At 37.8% G+C, this 19960-nt stretch overlaps 1 protein-coding gene across 4 annotated transcripts in view; it reads right to left on the minus strand.

Annotated features, from left to right (window-relative positions):
• Positions 1–1746: 1746 nt before the first annotated feature.
• LOC131591737 (putative RNA-binding protein Luc7-like 2) overlaps positions 1747–19960 on the minus strand; it is a 29400-nt gene continuing 11186 nt past the window's right edge. For 3 of the 4 annotated variants that reach the window (XM_058862743.1, XM_058862746.1, XM_058862745.1), the window contains 8 exons: positions 11793–11891; positions 10822–10932; positions 10015–10158; positions 8792–8968; positions 6683–6774; positions 5780–5809; positions 4670–4864; positions 1747–2661 (listed from right to left, as the gene is read on the minus strand). In XM_058862743.1, coding sequence (XP_058718726.1) covers positions 2469–2661; positions 4670–4864; positions 5780–5809; positions 6683–6774; positions 8792–8968; positions 10015–10158; positions 10822–10932; positions 11793–11891 — 1041 coding nt within the window. In that variant the 3' untranslated portion in view covers positions 1747–2468. The remainder of the gene's footprint in view (positions 2662–4669; positions 4865–5779; positions 5810–6682; positions 6775–8791; positions 8969–10014; positions 10159–10821; positions 10933–11792; positions 11892–19960) is intronic. The other variant, XM_058862744.1, reaches the window with a different exon arrangement.

Raw genomic sequence — 19960 nt, forward strand, 5'->3', positions numbered from 1 at the left:
CAGAAAAGAATTCCAAAGGAATCACTGGCACTGGTGCTATGTAAGATATATCTAGAACTGACTGCTCACCTTTTGTCACACCACTAGAATCCCATTAACAACTATGTGACAATCAATGTTACCAAGCACTTACATTCTGCTGTACCAGACGGACAAAACACTCCTAACTTCCATTCATCAAGCACCTGAGCCATCCACGAAATCAAGAAACAGCCCCAGGAAGGAAACTCAGGCTCAGAATTCAAATGGATAAATGAATAAATTAAAGGGTTAAGTAGTTAGTCATCATCACTTTGGGAGCTTAAAATGAAATGAATTCAAAGTGGAATGTGCAATGCTGGATCCAAGTCCTTGCAGAAGTGTACAGGTCCTGCTGGAAATGCCAATGAATCATTACAAACGCTGCTCTTAAGCATCATTATTTAGGTAACTCGGTGGTGTGATCACAAGGAGGAAAATGTACCAGTATCTAAATTCTTCTATGTGGGAGTAGGGCATATCAGAGTAGTTTAAATACCCCAAAGAACGTTCAATCCAACAGACTGGACAGCAACCCCTTTGTGTTTTGTCAGCAACATGGACTTGGATCAAGGGCACCCTCAGCGAGCTGGCGCAGTCAACACACTGGAGGAAAGGGATACCATCCACAGGGATCTCAACAGGTTTGAGGGATGAGTTTGTGCAAAGCCCAAGAAGTTCAACATGGCCAAGTGCAAGGTGCTGCACCTGGGTCAGGGCAATCCCAAGCACAAACCCAGGCTGAAGGACAAACAGATGGAGAACAGCTCTGGTGAGAAGGACTTGGGATGAATGAGGGGCTGGACATGACCCAGCAATGTGCACTCACAGCCCAGAAAGCCAAACCTGCACCCAAAGTAGTGTGAGCAGCAGGGTGAGAGAAGGGATTCTGCCCCTCTCCCTTGCTCTGGGGGGACCCCACTGACCCCACCTGCTTCCAGCTCTGGGATCCTCAGCAGAGGAAGGACATGGACCTATTGGAGTGGGCCTACAGGAGGCTACAAAGATGACCACAAGGACTGAGCACCTCTTCTATAAGGAAAGGCTGCCAGAGTTCAGGTTGTTCAGCCTGAAGAAAAGGCTCTGGCAATATCTTATAGCATGTTGTAGTACCTAAAGGGAGCCTACAACTGGAGAGGGACTTTTTACAAGGGTATGTAGTAACAGGACAAGGGGGAATGGCTTTAAAGTGAAAGAGGGTAGATTTAGATTGGATATTAGGAATCAATTCTTTGCAGTGAGAGTGCTGAGGGTTGTCCACAGAAGTTGTGGATGCCCCATCCTTGGAAGTGTTCAAAGCCAGGCTGGATGGGGCTCTGAGCAACCTGGTCCAGAGAAAGGGGTCCTCGACTGCAGTAAGGGAGTTGGAACTGGCTGTTCCAAGGGACTTTAATGTCCCTTCCAACCCAAACTGTTCTGTGATTGACTCTACATGTTTCTGCTTTTGAAGATTTTAGAAATCAGGATTGTAAGCGGAATGACTGCTTATCCTAACACATATCTGTATGTTTAAAACTCTAATAATCAGATATTTTTTAAAAGACTGAACTGCTAGTTAACCACCTTAAGAGACCAGTATATCCTTGTTAAGTTATTGGACAATATGGTTTCATTTTATTTTTTTTTATTTCTTTTGTTCTTAATTTTTGTTTGTTGTTGCTGGTTTTTTTGTTTGTTTGTTTTAATACAATTAAAGATGTACTCCACAAGAAAAAGCATAAAGAGTCCTTATGGAAAAAAACAAATATATTGAACACATACCAATCAAATGGTACAGATATGGGACTGGCTTTGATTTCAAAATTTAAGTAGAAATAAAAAAGATGTAATGCAACAGCTGTTCAATTTCCAAGTCTAAATAGGCACTGTAAAAAGACATTTCCGCTTTCTCCAGCACACATTCCTGTCTAAATGCTCCCACTGTAATCAACTCCTAGGATCCCAAACAAAAATAAAACCCAACACTGAGAACAGAGTAAAAGGTAATATCCATCCACCCACCCTCTTACAAAAAAAGCAAACAAAAAAAAAAATCCCCCCAAATACAACCTTTCAATGCTGCTGTTTTGACTGGAGCAGAATTGGAGAATTTATAAAGGTTCAAAAGCACCCAAGGCAAGTAGTACAATATAATTTGTTCACTAACTTGTATTGGAAAGGAGATTAAAAACATTGAGATCTGCATCTTGGTACATAAAACTGTTGTCCTGAATAAAGAGAAATTTTTCAGAAAAGTTTTACAACTTGATGGAAGTCCAGGACCCAGCTTTAGGCATCATTACTTCATGGGATTTAATTCTGACTTTGTCATAACCACTTTTATATACTGTACATCTACCCTAGTATGATCAGTGTTGGAACTGCTCACTGGTGTCCCTTTGAACAACTGTAAACTAAACCAAAGTATGCAACTCCATAGGAAGCTAGAGATCAGGTCAATATACAGCCAGTTATATCTCCCCTGCTTCACGCTCCTCTGAGCTCCTTGGCTCTTCCGATCGGCCGTTAGCGCTTTCGTACGAACGTTTCTTGTCTTTGAAATCCCGCGGCGACCTCTCCCTCGAGCTTCTGTCTTTATCACGGGATGTTCTATCGCGATCCCTTGAACGCTCTTTGTCTCTGGAAGATCTTTCTTTAGAGGATCTGAAAAGTGCAGTGTATTTCAGAATTCAAGTTAGACATGAATAGGTAGCTATCAAACAGCACTTAGATTTTATATTTTCTTCCTTTTCCAACCCAGCTTTAGATTTATATAAACAGAAGTATATGAGAAGACATCAAATCATTCTACTCTTCTCCCTTTCCTACTTGCCACTTCAAAAGACAAGTATTTTGAGGTAGGATTTAATCTACATTTATTACAGAACCCAGATTAAGCACAATGTGCTTCACTATATCTCTTTCAGCCTCCACCTCCAAGTTTGGAGTGATTGGAGTTGAGCAGAAGTTTCTCATCTGCAGTCTCTAGTTTAAGAACAGTGTCTAGCCTTTCTCTGACTATAAATTACAAACTTAAAAAACACATTTAAAAACAGGAGTTTGCTTCAAAGTAGGGGGAAATTAACTTGAATAATTTGGGAAGGGAGGTTTTGTATGACAGATACAAACCAAAACTGCAATCTGTTCTACAACCATATTTTGTTATAAGAATTAACCCTGGTGTGACTTGGAAAGGTTGGGATAGTGTTCTTTTTAGATATTTTACTCTGATAAATAGGCATTTTCAAAACCTTTATGATGGAGACAGGAAAGACCTGTTTTGTTAAACAAACTATGTAGTTTTAAACTAAATTAGCTACCTGTATGGGAGAAGAATGGATTAGACATCCTCCTCTATATTCCCTTCCAGATGCACTTAGGTGTGCTTTTGAAAAACATTCCATCTGTATTTTACCATGTACTGCAGTCACAAAATGTTCTAATACAGACTTTTACAGAAAAATCTTAACAGCTAGCCAATCATTTCCTAGTCCAAAAATCTGGTACTCTGGACAGTGAGACTGTACTCTCTCCACTTACAGGAAGTTACTGCCACTTTACCTCCATGCTTCTAAACTATGGTCTGCAAAATGCTCCTCTACTAATTTCCTTTTGTAAGCTCACAAAGAGGTGACCTTTCAGTTAGCTGCTCATCTGAAAAGATTACTTTCCCTAAAATGTAGTGTTTTGCAAGACTTAGTACTTGCAAAAACAGAGATCCACAGGCATTACCCTATTCCACAAACTACATGTCCCAGAAGAAGAGAAGCTACATGCCAAATAAGGGCTTCATCCTGGAGCTAGTATAACTGTTTATCAAGTATCTTGTGCCCAAGTCCCCTGCAGAAGTAACAATGATTTATGTCCTGAAATAATTTGAACTATAAGCCCTGCATGTGTGGCCACTTCAAAACATTTTATCTTCTTGCAGGTCAACAGTCTCAAGGTTTTAAGAGTGGGCACTCTTTCACTGTACTGCTCTCGAAGTATGCCACAGTAAGTAACCTATACAAGAAACAGAAGCAGACCTCCCTACCAAATACCTCGTTGTGCAATCCCAACTCTTTTAAGTTATGCTCACCTCATTCATGTAAAACAAGCCAGCCAGTCCTCAGGAGCAGACAGCAAATGAATCATTCAAAAGCAACAGTCACACCCTGCCCCCTGCAGTAATCGTTCCATGAGAGGTCCTTGCAAAGCACAATCTTCAGATGCAGTGCAAGAAGTTTACTTTCAGGCATACCTAAACTTACATTTATCTGGTGCAGTTCTCAACAGATGGGCTCTGGTGTTGTGAACAAGAGCCCAAAGGAAAACCTGAATGTACTGACAGTAGGATGACTGGGTTCAAATGAAAATTAGCTGTTTCATTTTCTATGCTGCACGAAACTGGTACTATGAACTTGACAACAATGCTCTGTAGCACTCATCCAAAACAGAAATCATATATAACCCTGTTACTGTTAAATAAAAATAAGAGAATAAGTCACTCCGGTCTGTCAAATCATAAATATGCTGAAGTTGTAACTGAAATCTGAGACAGGCTCAAAATGTTTTGACATTACAAAGTAATTACTAAGCCAGAAATTACTAACTAAGCATAAACTTAATTTAGTGTGAAAATTCTCACTGTGTGTTAGGAAAAGTAATCTATTTCTAGGGCAAGGTTCACCTCTTTTTGGAGCTGCGTTCTCGGCTCCTCTCCCTGGAGCTGTGCCTGCTTCTATGATGGCTGCGGCTCCGGCTGCGGCTGGTGGAACGGGACCTGTGGCGGTGACGTTTCTCACGGGATTTGGAGCGAGTCCTTCTCTTCCGTTCCCGCGAGGCTGAGCGAGAGCGGTGTCTGCGGCGATCTCGGGACCTAGATCTAGGAACAGAGAGGGCTTACAGCACACACTGCTCTCACCAGTATACTGTGAGCATGATGCACGCTATGTGTAAGCACATCTGTATAGAGAATGGCCTGCAGTGTTCCAAGTCGTTGCAGTGTCTGATTCACAGGCCAACAGACAGGGGAAAGCAACATTAGAAAGGCTACAAATTCCTTTTTGACTAATGCAGACGATTTTAGAGTTTATTCATGACTGTATGGTTACAGCATAGCCAATTGAGGCTCCTGAAAGCAAATAAAAATATGAAAAAAATCTACTTTACATTTTAAACTAATGTCTTTATCAGGCAAAGAAGAACTTAATGATGTGGTGACAGGGATCATCTACCAGAATCTATGTGTTATGATGTTCTTTAAAAACCGGACTATATTGTTCCCCATAGCTACAACAAAACTTATCTGGAAGGTTCTAAACACTATACAAATTTGGTATTTTCTGTTGGTTTTTTTTTTTTCTTTTTCTTTTTTCCCCCCAATCATTTTGCAATCATACCTCAGTGGTGACCTTCAACTGTGCAGATTTGAAAGAACACTCATTGTATTAATGGGTCTGATGAGCTAACCTGGTGCTTAGGGATTTAGAACACATGGGCTATCACCAAAAGGCATTAGCCAGAGGCTTTTGTAAAGAAGAAGCAATTCTCTGTGTTTTAAGAGCTACTTGGGACATGAAGCTGCATTGTAACAGCCACACAAAGTAGATGCAGATGTATAAACTCAGCAGGATGGTGATAAATAGTGTACAAACACACAGAGAGATGACTATGTAACAGAAAGCTTTGTTTGTAAAGATGGACATCTTAAACTAACAGCGCTAGACAGACTTAAAATGTTCCAGCTTGTGAAAGACTAACTTCACCGCTGGTATTCCTTGTCTGCAGATTTATATACCTTTTGGCATGCTTGCTGTGGGATCTGGACCTGAAATAAATGGAAAATAGTAATTTTTCTTAAGAGAACCTCACTATCAAATAAAGCGCAATTTAGTAATAATAAACCAGACTAGTTGACCTGTTCTTGCATTTCTTGTTTTAGTAGCAAGTACTTAAAGGCCTTTTATTTGATGTCAACATCTTTGTAACAGGTTTATCAGGAAATACATCACTGTTTCGTGTTGGTTGCGTTTTTTGAAATTTATTCTTGAGACTAATCTACTAGAAGCCCAGAAGATTATCTAACCACCTTTTTAACTCATATCCCTCCCACAAAAAAAGCTTACAGTTGAAAAGTCAGTATCGCCTTATTTCCCAACAGGAAAACAGAACCAAACTGCAACAGATTTCAAAAATTCACACTGTTAACCTCGGAAACTTAACATATTGAGAGAACTGCAGCTCAGGTTCCATTCCACTCCAGCCCACCAGGCCAGGAAGCTACTATTTCACAGAAGAACAGGGAACTGCTTTCCTTAATCATACACTCAACTACTTCAAATAAAGAAAATTTCTAACATCTCAGAAGAAAATTGCTAAGAGATGTACGGAGCTCATATGTGTCTAAGCTCACACCTGTCAGGTCTCTAAACAAGGTACACACCTGAAAATTATGTCACTTAAAGGCCCTTTGTTCAAATATGTAGAGACAATACTATCAGTAGTTTTTAAAAACACTTTCTATGAGACCAATTCCATGTTCTAAGATTTAGAATGAAATTCCATCCCAATCATTCTAAATTTCCAAGGAATGCAAACTACTGTAATTCTGCAAGTTTAGAAATGCGTATGAACTATATCAGAGTTTTCTTATTCAACATAAATAGGTCATAATGTACATACAATTCAAACAGATCCCTACCTCCTTAGTTTCTCCCTTTCTTCTCTTTCCCTCTCCTCTCTACGTTTCAGGCGTTCCTGATTTCGTTTCTCCTGTTTATCAGCCACAATCCTCTGAAAGCAAAAGAATATATGAAGTTGTATTAAAAAATATCTCACATGAAGGTGCTATAAAAATAATCTAGATAGTTAACATTCAGTTCTTCCCCTCAGGCATATCCCCTTTCCCTTGTGTATATTATTCCCGCTCTCTTCCTCAGTATATGTACATATAGTTTATTTTCTTTTCTTGAAGAAACAGAAGTTATTGCAGAAGAGCTGCACGTGGGTGTTACACGAAGACCTGAAATATGCAGAATTAAATATTTAAGTTTTTAATAAAGGGGACTTCAGAACAATAAGTCATGCCTTTTATGTGAGAGTTTCCATGCCAAACCTATCATATTTTGGACTGGGAAAAGGCAGAAAGGAATCAGAACTGGGAGAGTTAATTGTTTCTTAAAGGACTTGGTTGGGCCAACACGTAAGTTTTGAGGCTACTTGTTTCTGTATTATGTCTGTGGGACAAAGTTAGAGCAGATGCTTCAGCTGATAGCCCCCAGGATGAACTCACTACTACTGGGGACAAGGCACGCTCAGTAGAGGGCCCTCAGATGTGGAACTCACAACTGGAGATCTGGCCAAACCCAAGTCTTGCCACCTTCTGGACATGATGCAAGAAATTCAACTCTTTGTAAAGACCTTCTTCTGAGAGGTGGAATTGCCCCAGCAGCATCTTGATTAGATCTCTGAGGAGAGCTCTGAGGAAGGAGGGGATAGTTATTGTTTTCTTTCTTTATTAGTAAAGCACTTTGAAAGATTAATTTATAGATGCTTTGGGAATGTGAAATAGTTATCCATGCATATTTTGTTCCAAATGGTGTAAATAATTAGTTATTTCAACCCTTTACGTCAAATTATATCTGTATTTCCTTGTACAACATCAGCAATCTAACTACGAGCAAGGTTTCTTGTTCAAGTGACTCTTTGCATAATTTCATGGAAGGATGAGAGCAAGCACACAGGATCTGTTCTAGCCATCTAAGATTTAAGTTACACCAGCTATAGTTAGGAGCCTAAATTGCCAACATCATCAACAGGAAGAGCTGGGCTCTCCAAAGGGTAAGTCACAGTATGCATGCAAGACAGCTGGAATATTAAAGAACAAGTCCATTTATTGAAATCCAGCAGCAGCAATTTTTGCTCTTAGGACTTCAACCAATTTAGTTACTATCTTTAGTGATTTCTACAATTAAAATGCTTAATTGAGCTGTGAACTCCCTAATTTGTACATTAATGTCATAAATGGTATCACTGTTCAAAATCCATTCTCTTGAAAACTAAAAATCCAGAATATAATTCCAGTAAATCTTCCTTCCAGCATTCCAAGATAGGTTATAATATTCCAACTGTATTCACATGTTCAAGCTATAGAGAACATGCAACCTCCCCATAACCATTATTTCTGACTTCAAGATACATAATTTGGTATTCCCACTTTGGATAACTAGAGCCTTGAGTTGTTGGATTCTATTCAAAGTAATTTCCTAATCTTTGCTCAGGTAAAATAAACAAATTGAATTTTAGTCATTCACCACACAGCAGGTTGTTTTGAGTTCCAAGCATTTCTTTACGTTTTTGGGGAAACTTTTCCAAGTGTTATCATCCTCCTTACTACATATATACCGTATTGCTCTTGTATTTTCAAGGGTCTCTTCATTACTTTTAGTCAATCATATGGCTAAAAGCAAAGTTCATTTGGCTATCTCCTATGACTGCTGTGTTTCAATATCGCTGCTGTTCATTCAAAATACAGGTCTCCATTTTACAAGGAAATTCAAGTTCTTTGTTCCCAAGATGCATTACTTTGGACACGTGTTTTAATCTACCTCAGTGCAAAAGAGGTCATCTTACAAATCTGTTGAGGTAATTGATGCTAAATTAGAATGTTTGTAGAGTTTTTAGGCTAATTAAATCCAAAAGTTTAAAGTGATATGAAAAAAATTTACACACAGAGGAAGAAATATTCCATTAAGGCTGCCTGGCAAATAATTAAGTAGCAGCACACACAAAAAATGTAAGAATGATTTACCCTGAGTTCCTCAAGTTTCTCTCTTATTTCAATAAATCCCAAATGTAGTTTTCCTCCAAAGTGATCAGCAAGTCGTCGGTCATTGTCATGAAGACCAAGATAAGCCGAGCACACTTCACAAACCCTTAGCTTCTGCTGCTGAAAGCTAGATGCAGGCATAGAATTCCTGTATACTTCCTAGAAAAGAAAAACATTTGCTGTTATTTCAAAGTGCACATAAGCACAAAGATGACACTTTACCAAAGATACACTACAAATGACTAAATGACATGTACGCCAGAACACCCTTTTGTTAATTCACCTTATTCATACATCAACTGTCTCACTAAGATACAAGGCATGTTTCCTTATTTTGAAAACTGGACATATTTAAAAAGCAAGAACTCAACAACTGGTTTTACAAATTAGGAAAAAAAAATAATTTGGGTAATTATTACCTTAAAATCATATTACATAGAAGGATGATCAACTTTTTCATGTATGACAATGAATCCACATTAACACTACGATGACTGTGTTGATGTATTATGAAAATATGACACCAGTTTTAATTCTGAACCCCATTTAAAACAGTCTTAGTTTCCTGAGAAGTCTATCTGTATTTTAGATACCAATTAAACACATTATCTGAGCAAAATTTACCTAGACATTCAGATGACAGACCAGCAAGACTGCCAGCAATCCTTCTGGTACTACTGAAACAACTGCAGATATTGATTTCTAGAAATTTCAGTATCTTTGTGTAATCCCATATGGAAAAGTTCTTGGTGAGTTCTGTCACCTGAACATTATAAGGATCATTTTGACTCTCCTGATACACAAGACATGAAGTGTCTTTTAGTGAAGACAATGGATCCAACATGGCAAAGCTTTACAGCATGAGGTTATAACAGAGCTGCCACAGCAAGAGCTGTGAGATCAAACCAGTAAGTCAGTGCAACCATCACAGCCACCAAGGTAGTGTCCACAGATACAGCTGGCCAATACAGCTGAACTAAGATAAATGCATCATTTGTGGAAGGAAGTATAATTTAATGGTATAGGAGTGTATTTAGGGTAGGAACTTTAACCTGTACAGGATGCCACAAAGCAATTTTTTCAGTTTTATATGTAGCAGTTAGCTAAGGAATTGACAGAGGTAAGATGTCTTGCCTTACAGGCCAAACAATTTAGTATTTGACCCTGACCTCTCCATGCCACCTCCTTATACAATCTCAACTTACTTCTGCTTCTCTCTTCTTTACCCGAGCCTTCTCCACTTCATCCATTACTTTTTGAGATTCTTCCACATTCCCATCAGCTCCAAGCTGTTCTACTTTGGCCAGCAGCTTCCCAATTTCTTCATTCAATTCGTGAACTCTTTCAGCCTTGAAAGGCAAGGAAAGGCTTAACACAGGAAATACTTTTAATTATGGAGAATCATCTGAAGTACTACTGAGTTACAACATGCAAAATTGGAAGGACAGAATTAAAAGAAACACACAGCGAGAACTTCTGTTAAAGTGAAACAGAAAATGCCTCTCTGCAAAAATCACAGAAAAAGGCTGAGTTACCAAGTCAATGTAGAATTCCAGAAAAGGATTTTTTTCAGAAAACTTCAAGTAATTCACACTTATCTATACCAGTCTTGAAAAATAATGATTTGTACAGCCATTCCTCCTAGAATTTGCATATATGGGCAGAAAAATTATAGGTTTGTTTCTTTTTTATTCAAAAAAGATTCAGAGAAAAGGACATTTATTTTGTTTGCTTTGTAGATGAAGTTTGGATCAAAAAGTGTAAGAACTACTAACATTTCTATAGCACGGATTCAGAGTCAAATTTCCTGAGGTAAAAAACATCAGGGAGGTCTCTTCCCTCTGCTCTTTTCTATGCCCTAAAGGTTTTTAGGAAGGATAGAGAACATGTATTACTTTTCCCCCCATCTTCAATATGACTTCTCAGATTTTATATATTTTCAAAACTTGAAACTGGCTCCTTGGAAAAACTGGCCTCCAAAAAGACAGCAGTAACTCGTCTGACATGCTTACTTTGGCTGCAACTTCAGCACTGATCTCCTCTTGGGTTTCTGCTAGTCTTTTCTTAGCCACTTCCGTTCGCCGGTCGCAGTCTGCAATAAACGACTGCAGGTGGTCCATTGCCTAAAACAACAGTAAGAACAAGGATGAATGCTGTCAAGAATATAAATATTTCATCAGCTGTAAGGCTTCCTCAGTTAAGGCTTCACTTTCACAAGTTTTTATTAGTGATTAGTGAAACAATAATCTACTGGTTTATGCTGACTAATCACACATATTCAAACAGTTTAAAGAATTATAGTCTACACGTAGTCCTAGCTTCAAGTATTTGCAGAAATTTGGAGGTAAAGTTCTGTCTTAAGTCATGAAGAAGTAGTAGCAGAGTATTTCTAATGGCATTAAAATTCTTGGAAAGCTATTCAGGATCACTTCATCCAGCCAGTCCATGCAATAGTGAAACTTTTTTCACTAGGGTTTAAGTAGTTATATGAACCATCCCTCCAAGTAACAATTAAAAAACCCAAACCCTTTTGTCCTAGCAAAGACTAACTTCCTAACTGGGAGTTCAAAACAAACTACATACAAACATATACTATGGAGACACAGTATATGATTTGTTACCTCCAATACCAAATTACTTCCTTTGTTAAGTGTAGAATTTAAAACTTTCTTGAAAGCACACACAGCTTTAACATTAGCTTGCTATTTGACAACACTAAGACAGCACTCAGGTTTTATCATACTCTGAGAGGCTGTCAACAGTTCTACCCAAGAGAGGACTACCAACACAAATTGGTATATAATCATGAAGAGGCAAGTTATCTTTCATGTAACTGTGCCAAGAGTTTCTCTGCCTCTTCATAAAATTGCTTTTCAAAAGTCTTCCTTTTAGTCTGTACCAAAACTCAACATCTGTTGCTCAATTTCTTCACCTAAGTACACAAACTAATGCTTTTTCTCCACCATTAAGACAAAATACATACATCAAGCTCAAAGAAGAAATCTTGATCTTTGGATGCTATTTCATAGTCTGCCCTTAAGGCCAGGTCATGCACTTTCAGGCATTCTCCAAGGTCCATTCTCTGAAAAGACAAAAGCAATGTGGTTTAAATTTTCAGAAGCGTTACAAGGAATAAGGTTAGCATGATTTTCTTTAACAGTCAAATATTCTGAAGCAAGTCATCTCCTCTATGGTAATGAGTTTAACGAAGCTGTAAGATGATACCAGGTCTTCGACAGACATGCATGAATCAAGACATACTAACAGTAGAGAGAATGAACAGCTTATCTTATCATGATAGTTTGTGTAACAAAGTATCATTAATGCCCTGCAAAAATGCTGTTTTTTTAGAAGTTCAAAAATGTGACTGAAGTGGAACATCGTGCATTGAACTTAAATGGTTCAGTAGAGCCAAGTTCCATGAAAATAACCAGCAATTAAATGGTCACATTCTTGACCTGAACCTGTCTGTACACTCCATGATAAAGTGTTTCTGTTATATTCATCACCTGAAGGAGCTACAACCACAGCACCATTGTAAGTAAGTGCTGCTTAAAACACATTATTGAAGCATTTCAAGTAAGACAACCAAAAACCAAATCCCTGCGAAACATTTTGTAAATGAGGGAAGATGAGCTGAATGTTAGACTATGTTCAAGAACCAGGGAATAAAAAAAGTACAGATATTTCACTTGTATTCTAAAAACATTCTAGAATTGGCAGGAAGGAAGAACGAACATAAAATGTAAGTAGGCTGCATCACTTATCTTGCATACAATGCCACTGAGGAAACTGCCCAGAATCTTTTTGGGTAACAACTACCTTTTTTAAATTGAATTTTGCATAGGAGACAGCATAAGAAATTCTTATTCACTTTGTTCATGTTAAACCACGCCCCCCAACCAATCTGTCATGGAAACAAAATTAAATAAACCCAAAGCAGCCTCTCTGCAAAAGCACAGGCTGATGTACAATCATTGGAAATTATTGTTATTTACAGCACCTAAAACCAGCACAGTTTCAGTTAAGTCTGCTCTTGGCACTGCTCACTTAATATTAAGGAGAATTAATCCTTTCTTAACATTGAAAGCACATGATGAAAATTGAACTCTGATGGAAAAAGTTGTTACTGTTGTAGTTTCATAACAATGTTAAAGCTAAACCTAAAATACTTAATAACTTGCATTGTGAGTTTTGTAAATAGAAGGTGAATGTCAACTCAAAATGTGCTGCAAGCTAAGTGAGTGAGGGTTTTGTTGGGTTTTTGTTTGCTTCTTTTTAACAAATAAAATACTTGGATTTAAGTAAACAATCCAAGCCTCATAAGTATAGTAAAATAAACAAACCCAAATTATTTTAGTCTTTTCAAATTTTTACGTAGACTCCCAGTGAAACCATTAAAGTAATTTTTATGGAAGCTTTTGGTTTATTTTACACAGAAGTTGCAGATAGAGAAAAAAAACCATAAGAGTAGGATAAAGGATTCTGAACTCGAAAAGGTCTTTTATAAACTGCAATTCTTTAAAGACCCTTCAGCCACCATAAATCTGTTTTCCGGAAAACATTTGATTGCAAAAGGGAACATGTGACTGCAATGATAAAGGAAAAGATTAGCTTTTCCTTTTGCAACTATACAGGACCTCAGCAATTTTGTTAACTCTTGCAAATACACAAGGACCTTGAAGCTGAGCAATGTATTATAGATGTCTCTTTCCAGGCCATGCTGACATTAGTTAAACTGAAGCATTTTTTCAGGAAAGTACTTCAATACAGGGAGCGCAGTGTGAAAAAACTTTTAAAAATTATCTGAAAATTAGACACTTGAAAATTATCCTAAAGCTGTGAAAAGATTGACTTTATGCTGATTCAGCTCTTGTACTGAATAAGGTCTTTAAGGCTAAAACTGTAGAACTCAAGATCAATTCTGTTTGAAGTGAGGCACTTACGTTATAAATGCATAGATAAGGACAGTGACACACTTCAATAGGTCTGACTATAGTGACAAAAATCCTGAAACACATCCACCACAGCACAAGACCACCCACTATTTTAAGATGCAATCTGCATACACTTTGAATAAATGCATGAAATGAAATTCCAACACACACTAAAAACCCCCAGAATTCATGTAACACTACCATGACATGCTATTCACTTTATATGGGTTTTATGTTTTTCCTCTCTATTTGGGTTAGATTTAACCTCCAGAAAACAGTACATTTTCTGATTTCTTTGCCTCTTACTGGGAATTGTAAATTCAAAGCCCGAAAGGATGGTGATTAGTCCGAGCCAGCATTACTACTGAGAAACATTCTGTCCTCCCCTTATCCCTGTGCTGTGCCACTCCATGCTGGCACATCTGCCTGTGCTGTTGAACAAAGTCTGCCTAGTGACTGGCTAAAAAGTATCTTAGGAAACCACACACAGAGGCAAATTTTCCAGCAGTGTACTTTTGTCCAATTTGATGGGCAGCTATACAAACAATGTGCTGACAATATGTAGGGGACAACAGAGTAGTGGACTTAAGAAGCTGTGGTCTCTTCCAATATCAAGATAGCAAATTCAAAAGCTGTTGAAAACCTTCAGTAATGTCAGTGGAAATTTTGGGGGACAAGGAGTATGTTGCAGAAGACTCCTTTCTGCTAGATGCCTCAATCACAACAGAAGGAATTCTGCCTCCCATTTCCCCCCTTGACCTAAGAGGGCAGCCCGATAAATACTCACGTGGCATAACAGGAGCAAGAACAAGCAGGTACAAAAGAAAAGGATTTTTTATCATTAGTTTTGACTGTTGAAGAAATTAATTCCATTAATTCCATTGCTGGAACCACTCCTTAACACAGCCTATACTAGTCCTAGGTAATCCTTTGAAAGCCTTCACAGAAATATTACCATGAAATGTCTTTGATAAAAGTTCCATTAGTAAACCCTAATGTAGAGATATAAAAAACCCACCACATTTAAAACTCTTAAATAAGTTTTCATATTAAACGCAAAAACAGGCTAAAAAGCACTTCTGCTGATGTAAGTTATGCAACATCAGGCAAAGACAACTCATCTTGGGCATGATTCATTCCTGTCAAAAGTCTGTGCTGGATCTTGACGGCCAAGAACCTAAATGTGCACAGAGCAGCTTGTAGTATAATTTGGCTTGTATGGGTAGCTGCAAAGTAGATGGACAGCAGATGAAAGTAGACAGAAGATACATGATGACACATTATTTTCCTTTTCCACAAGTCCACCTGCAATTTGGTGCCAAGACATGCCCTCCCCCCAAATGCAAAGAACAAGTATTGGTAGTCTGCCATTTAAAGATCCATCACATGTGAAAGAGAAGATAGCTAAGAGAGAGACTCGTGCTCAGACACCAAGTTAATGGAAGGCTGAAAAGGAACAAACTTATGCTGTTTTTTACTGTCAATACACTGACATTCAGACAGACTCGCACTACTTAAAAGTGATTTACAGAGCAGATTAACAACACAAATAAAGAAAGGTGAAAATATCCAAGTTCCCAAACTGGACAGAACTAAAGTTCATTGAGTAAGCTAAGCCATGCTTTGGGTCTTTTTGCACTTTTACTTTCTGCACTTTTACCGAGATTAAAACTTTGGAGACTCTGTATGGCAAATGAAAGTTTTTGGTGAAGGTTAGTCTAGGTAACCACAAAGCAGGGTATCAGGAGTCCTTTTATTATTGCTGAGTTCTGCTTAAGAAACTAGTGCTTAGTCTAGTATTTGCTGACCATTTTCTGCAATACTTTTTCATTTCTCAGTGTTAGATAAGCAATTAAAGCTGCTTGATTTCTCAGAGCTGAGGTTTAGAAAATTGGTCTTTCATCCCAAAAAACTTTGTATTGAAATGATTTAGTAACAATTTTTGTCATCCCATCCAAAAAATAGATAGAATGCCTTTGGTATAATAAAGAAATACAGATTACATGCATTTTGTTTGCATAGTGATGCTTCAATCAAATCAGGTTAAAAAGAAAATAAAAATCACATGAATTAAGTATGAATTGACAAGGAATAGGTAGCTGAGGATCTGGGAATAGAGAATCTGTAGAGTTTATATGCAAAATAAATGTGCACTCTGAATAGCCGTCAAATAGTTGAATAGGAAACTAAACTCCAATGTAATGCTGTTTCTGGAACATGAAATTAAGGCGGAGTTTATCCCCCCCTTTTTTTTTTTTAGTTCTTGAGCTACCTACCTACAGCAAAATTCTCATTTTGGCACTTTTACAACTGCTACAAATTCCTTTGATATCAGAAATTTGATTACTGAATATACTCTATACAGACTACAGAAAGAATACAGAAAAGCTAAAGGGCCTTAAAACACAAAGGGCTGCCATTGAGCCAAGTGTGACACAGTAGCACAAATTATTAAATACTTCTAAAAACAGTGGGTATCTTTGACAGGTTTTTGAAAGAAGATACTCTGGGCAGTGCTTATGTGGATATTCCTTTTCAAAAATAAAGATAACAAAGCAGTTCACATCCAGCAACAGAAGAATTTTTTTGTTTGTTTACTCAGAAAGATCTGACATCGCTGAAGAATTGATATTGGAGGAACCAGACCTCTTCCTTTACCAAACTGTCAAGGCACTACTAGGGTCTGTACGAGAACACTTCCTACTGATAAAAAGAAGATGGAGACAGACTCTTTGCTGAAATTTTCCTTATGGAACTCATTCTTCATCTGCACTACCAATTATATTTCGAACAGATTTCTAGGCTTGTGATAAAGCCCATCCTTTCTTGTAAGCAACATATATTTAGAAGGGGATTTAAGTTCTCTGACTCCACTAACAGTTAACTTTTGTAGGACTTCACTAGTAGGAAAGAAATGCTGAGCAAAAAAGATGCAGAAATTAAAGCTGAAGTCTTTAGTAACCACTGAATTCTAGGTATCTTCTGAAGTATAATACTTTTTAAAAGACTTTTCTCTATGTAACCACACTCTCACTTCTAAAGACTTCAACTTCTTAGAATAAATCTTCACTAGGAAAACTAGCAGCATTCTTTCTTATTATTAAATGAGACATTTCAGTGTTTACATAGTAGTTGTTATAGCCTGACTATAAAATATATTAAAACTGAGGCTAATAACCATGCAGAAACTAACAACCCCCCCTCTGTCCCCCTTTTCACCTCAATAAATTAAATCCATTAAAATGGAATGTGGTACAACCAGTTCACCTTCCTGGTGCTGGCCAAAGAAATTAAGAATACATTTCAGGAGACTGACATGATCACTTGAGGACAACAGTGCACTTTACAATTCATCACCACTGGGTTGAAGGCTTCAAACTGAGGTAGCTTATGCAAGCCTAATTTAATTTGATTTCCTAAGCTGAAGCAGTTCACATGATTAAATCAGTCCTGAACTGAAAAGCTAATACCCTCAGAGACAATGCCTTTTAACAGCTACTAATGCTTTTTCTAGAAGTACAACATAAAATCACAGTCATACCCCAAATCACAAGCTTTAAGCATATAAATAGCTCCAGAGCCAGTGGGACTACTGACAAATAAACCAACTACAGATTAAAACTCCTTACTAACACCTATCTGCACATGTGTGAACTATCTAAACTTCTCTTACATACAATCTTAAATACAGATTGTATATTCAGTGAGCCTAAATGGATTCAGCCCACTCTGAGAGGGATACCCATGAGCACGTGAACTCCATATTTTTCTAGGCTCCACTGCTTAGATACCTTCTGACTTCCGTGTAAGCTTCAACACCCAGCTCCTCAGCTGAAATCTAAATTTAGATTTCTTAATCTGGAGCTGAATTCCACTCCTCATAAGATTAAAATTAATAATGTATTCAAGTATATTGCTAAACTGAGGTCTTGATTAATATGTGTTTTTAGTCAGTAAGAGTTCTGAAGAGCTGCACATAATAAATTTAGGAGCATCTAAAGATATGCTTAACTGCAGGGGGAGCCAATAGAGCCTATTTTAAGATCTGTAACAAATAAAATGCAAGAAGTAATTTTTCTCAACAAATACACATGACTACAAAGTTAATTCACTGAGCAGATAGGAGTTTCTGAACCATTGCTTGCAAAACCAAGTACAGTATTTGTGAAACTTTTCATCAGGGAAGCACCATCAGGTTGGTAAGAAAGCCACATTAATGCAGAAGTGCTTGGATTTTCCAAGACAGCTACTGGGGTACAACTATTCAGAGCACTGCTACTTAATAATAGCCTTATTAAAGGTATTAGTTTTAGATTTTCCCACCTTGTCATTTTCATTCGTACTTGGCTATGCATTCAGAAACATACAACAATAGAGAAAACACACACATCTTATAAAACCTGCAGATGGTACTTACATCCAGAGAACAGTGCTTAAACAGGTTTGTACCATTATGGGGGAGTCATCTGACTCCTACATAGGCAGCTTCAGTCCCCAATCTCTTAATATGGATAAACAAGCATTTTTGTAAAGAAAAAAATCCAAACACTCACAACCGAAAACCCACCCCAAACCAAAACAATCAAAAACTCCACAAGCCTTATATCATATATCATAGGCAATCATTAGAGGTCAAAGTAACAGTGTCAACCCTGTAAAGCAAAAATCACTAGCTGTAAGAAAATTATTCAGTGTCTCATCTGCCAGGGTTTACAAAGTCTTACTAATTTCTCATTGTAAAATTTTCAGCTCAAAATGAATGAGCAAACTCTTAAACCAGTGACTTACATATGTGAACTGGTGTCCAAGCGATCATTAGCACAAGATCACCTCCACTAGACAGAGACACTTCAGGCTGCTTGACTTGAAATTTCCAGGTGTACAAACCCAGAAACTTAGTAGCACAAAAACATATCCATAAATAAAATCCCTAAACAAAAAGTATGCATACACTACCTTTGCCTATACATACTGCAACCCGAGTAACATGGTTTTTTATTGCTGAGGGAAATCAAAGCCTTTGCAGTTTTGGGAGTTTGGTCATTAAGGGAAAGAACACACTAAAATAAGAGGGCCTACTCATATGAGTCATTTTGTCTTGTGTTATCTGTGAATGTCCTCCATGAGTGCTTTTGAAAGAGTGGGTGGACTAGAGATGTATAGAAGTCTGCATTTTGCAGACAGGAACAGTAATAAACAGTGCCTAGGAACTGTAGATCATCTTGTGACACAAAAAAAAGACAATTCATACCCAGAATTTTACTGATAATCTAGTCACTGTAGAGACTTAACCTCATAAAATGTCCCCAGAGAACTTACTCTTTCAGGAGCATCCAGGGATTTGAATTTTAAAAAAAAAAAAAAGTCACTCAACTTTTGTTACTATAGGTCTTGAATGCAAAGATGCATCAAGATCTTCCTATCAAAACTACGGGGAAAACTTCAGAGTCATTTTCTAAATCAGTGACAAACTGTTCAGTTAGACTCCATGTCTCCTGCCCTTTCAAAAACTGCTGTTAAGAGAGAAAGTCCATTCCTGCAGATCTGTGACCAGGTAAACAGCACAGAACATCACACAGCCCAGGTAAAGCCTGTCTCTTTTGAGTCCCCTTTCTACTAATCCCACTAAAAGGATTAAACTAGTCACTGCTTTTATGCTCCTGGATTTACACCATGGAATACATTTTCTGGTATAGTGACTAATTGCATAAGGAAGGAAAATACTTATATCCTCTAAAGAAGCAGTCTCATTTTGTATTCTAAGAGCCACAGCAGCATCTGGTATGAGGCTGAAGAAAACTTCCAGTGAGGACTTAAACTGTGCCAGCTGCCCCAGCCTACTGGCTGACCTGCAGTGTAAGAGGCACTACTGCACAAAACCTAGGATTTTTATTGCTCTGAAGATAAACATTTCTTTATTTACAGCTGTTATAGAAATCTTTGTTTACAGAAACTGGACCACAATGAAAAGCTGTCAAACGAATCTTTGACAAGTTTCTTCTTGTAGATTATGACCAATGCCTTTGTATGTTTTGATAGCATACCAGTATGTCCCAAATCTCCCCCAAGGAGGAGTTCTTTTGCTCACCACACAATCAAAGCAGTATCCAACATAACAGATGGGTGAAAAGAAACACATCTTTCTCCCTTTTCCCCTATTTTGTTAGGACAGTAATGCACTGAACAGTTCAAAATAAAACTATATATACATTGA

The sequence above is a fragment of the Poecile atricapillus genome, chromosome W, assembly GCF_030490865.1.
Source record: "Poecile atricapillus isolate bPoeAtr1 chromosome W, bPoeAtr1.hap1, whole genome shotgun sequence".
NCBI classification, from domain to species: Eukaryota; Metazoa; Chordata; class Aves; order Passeriformes; family Paridae; genus Poecile; species Poecile atricapillus.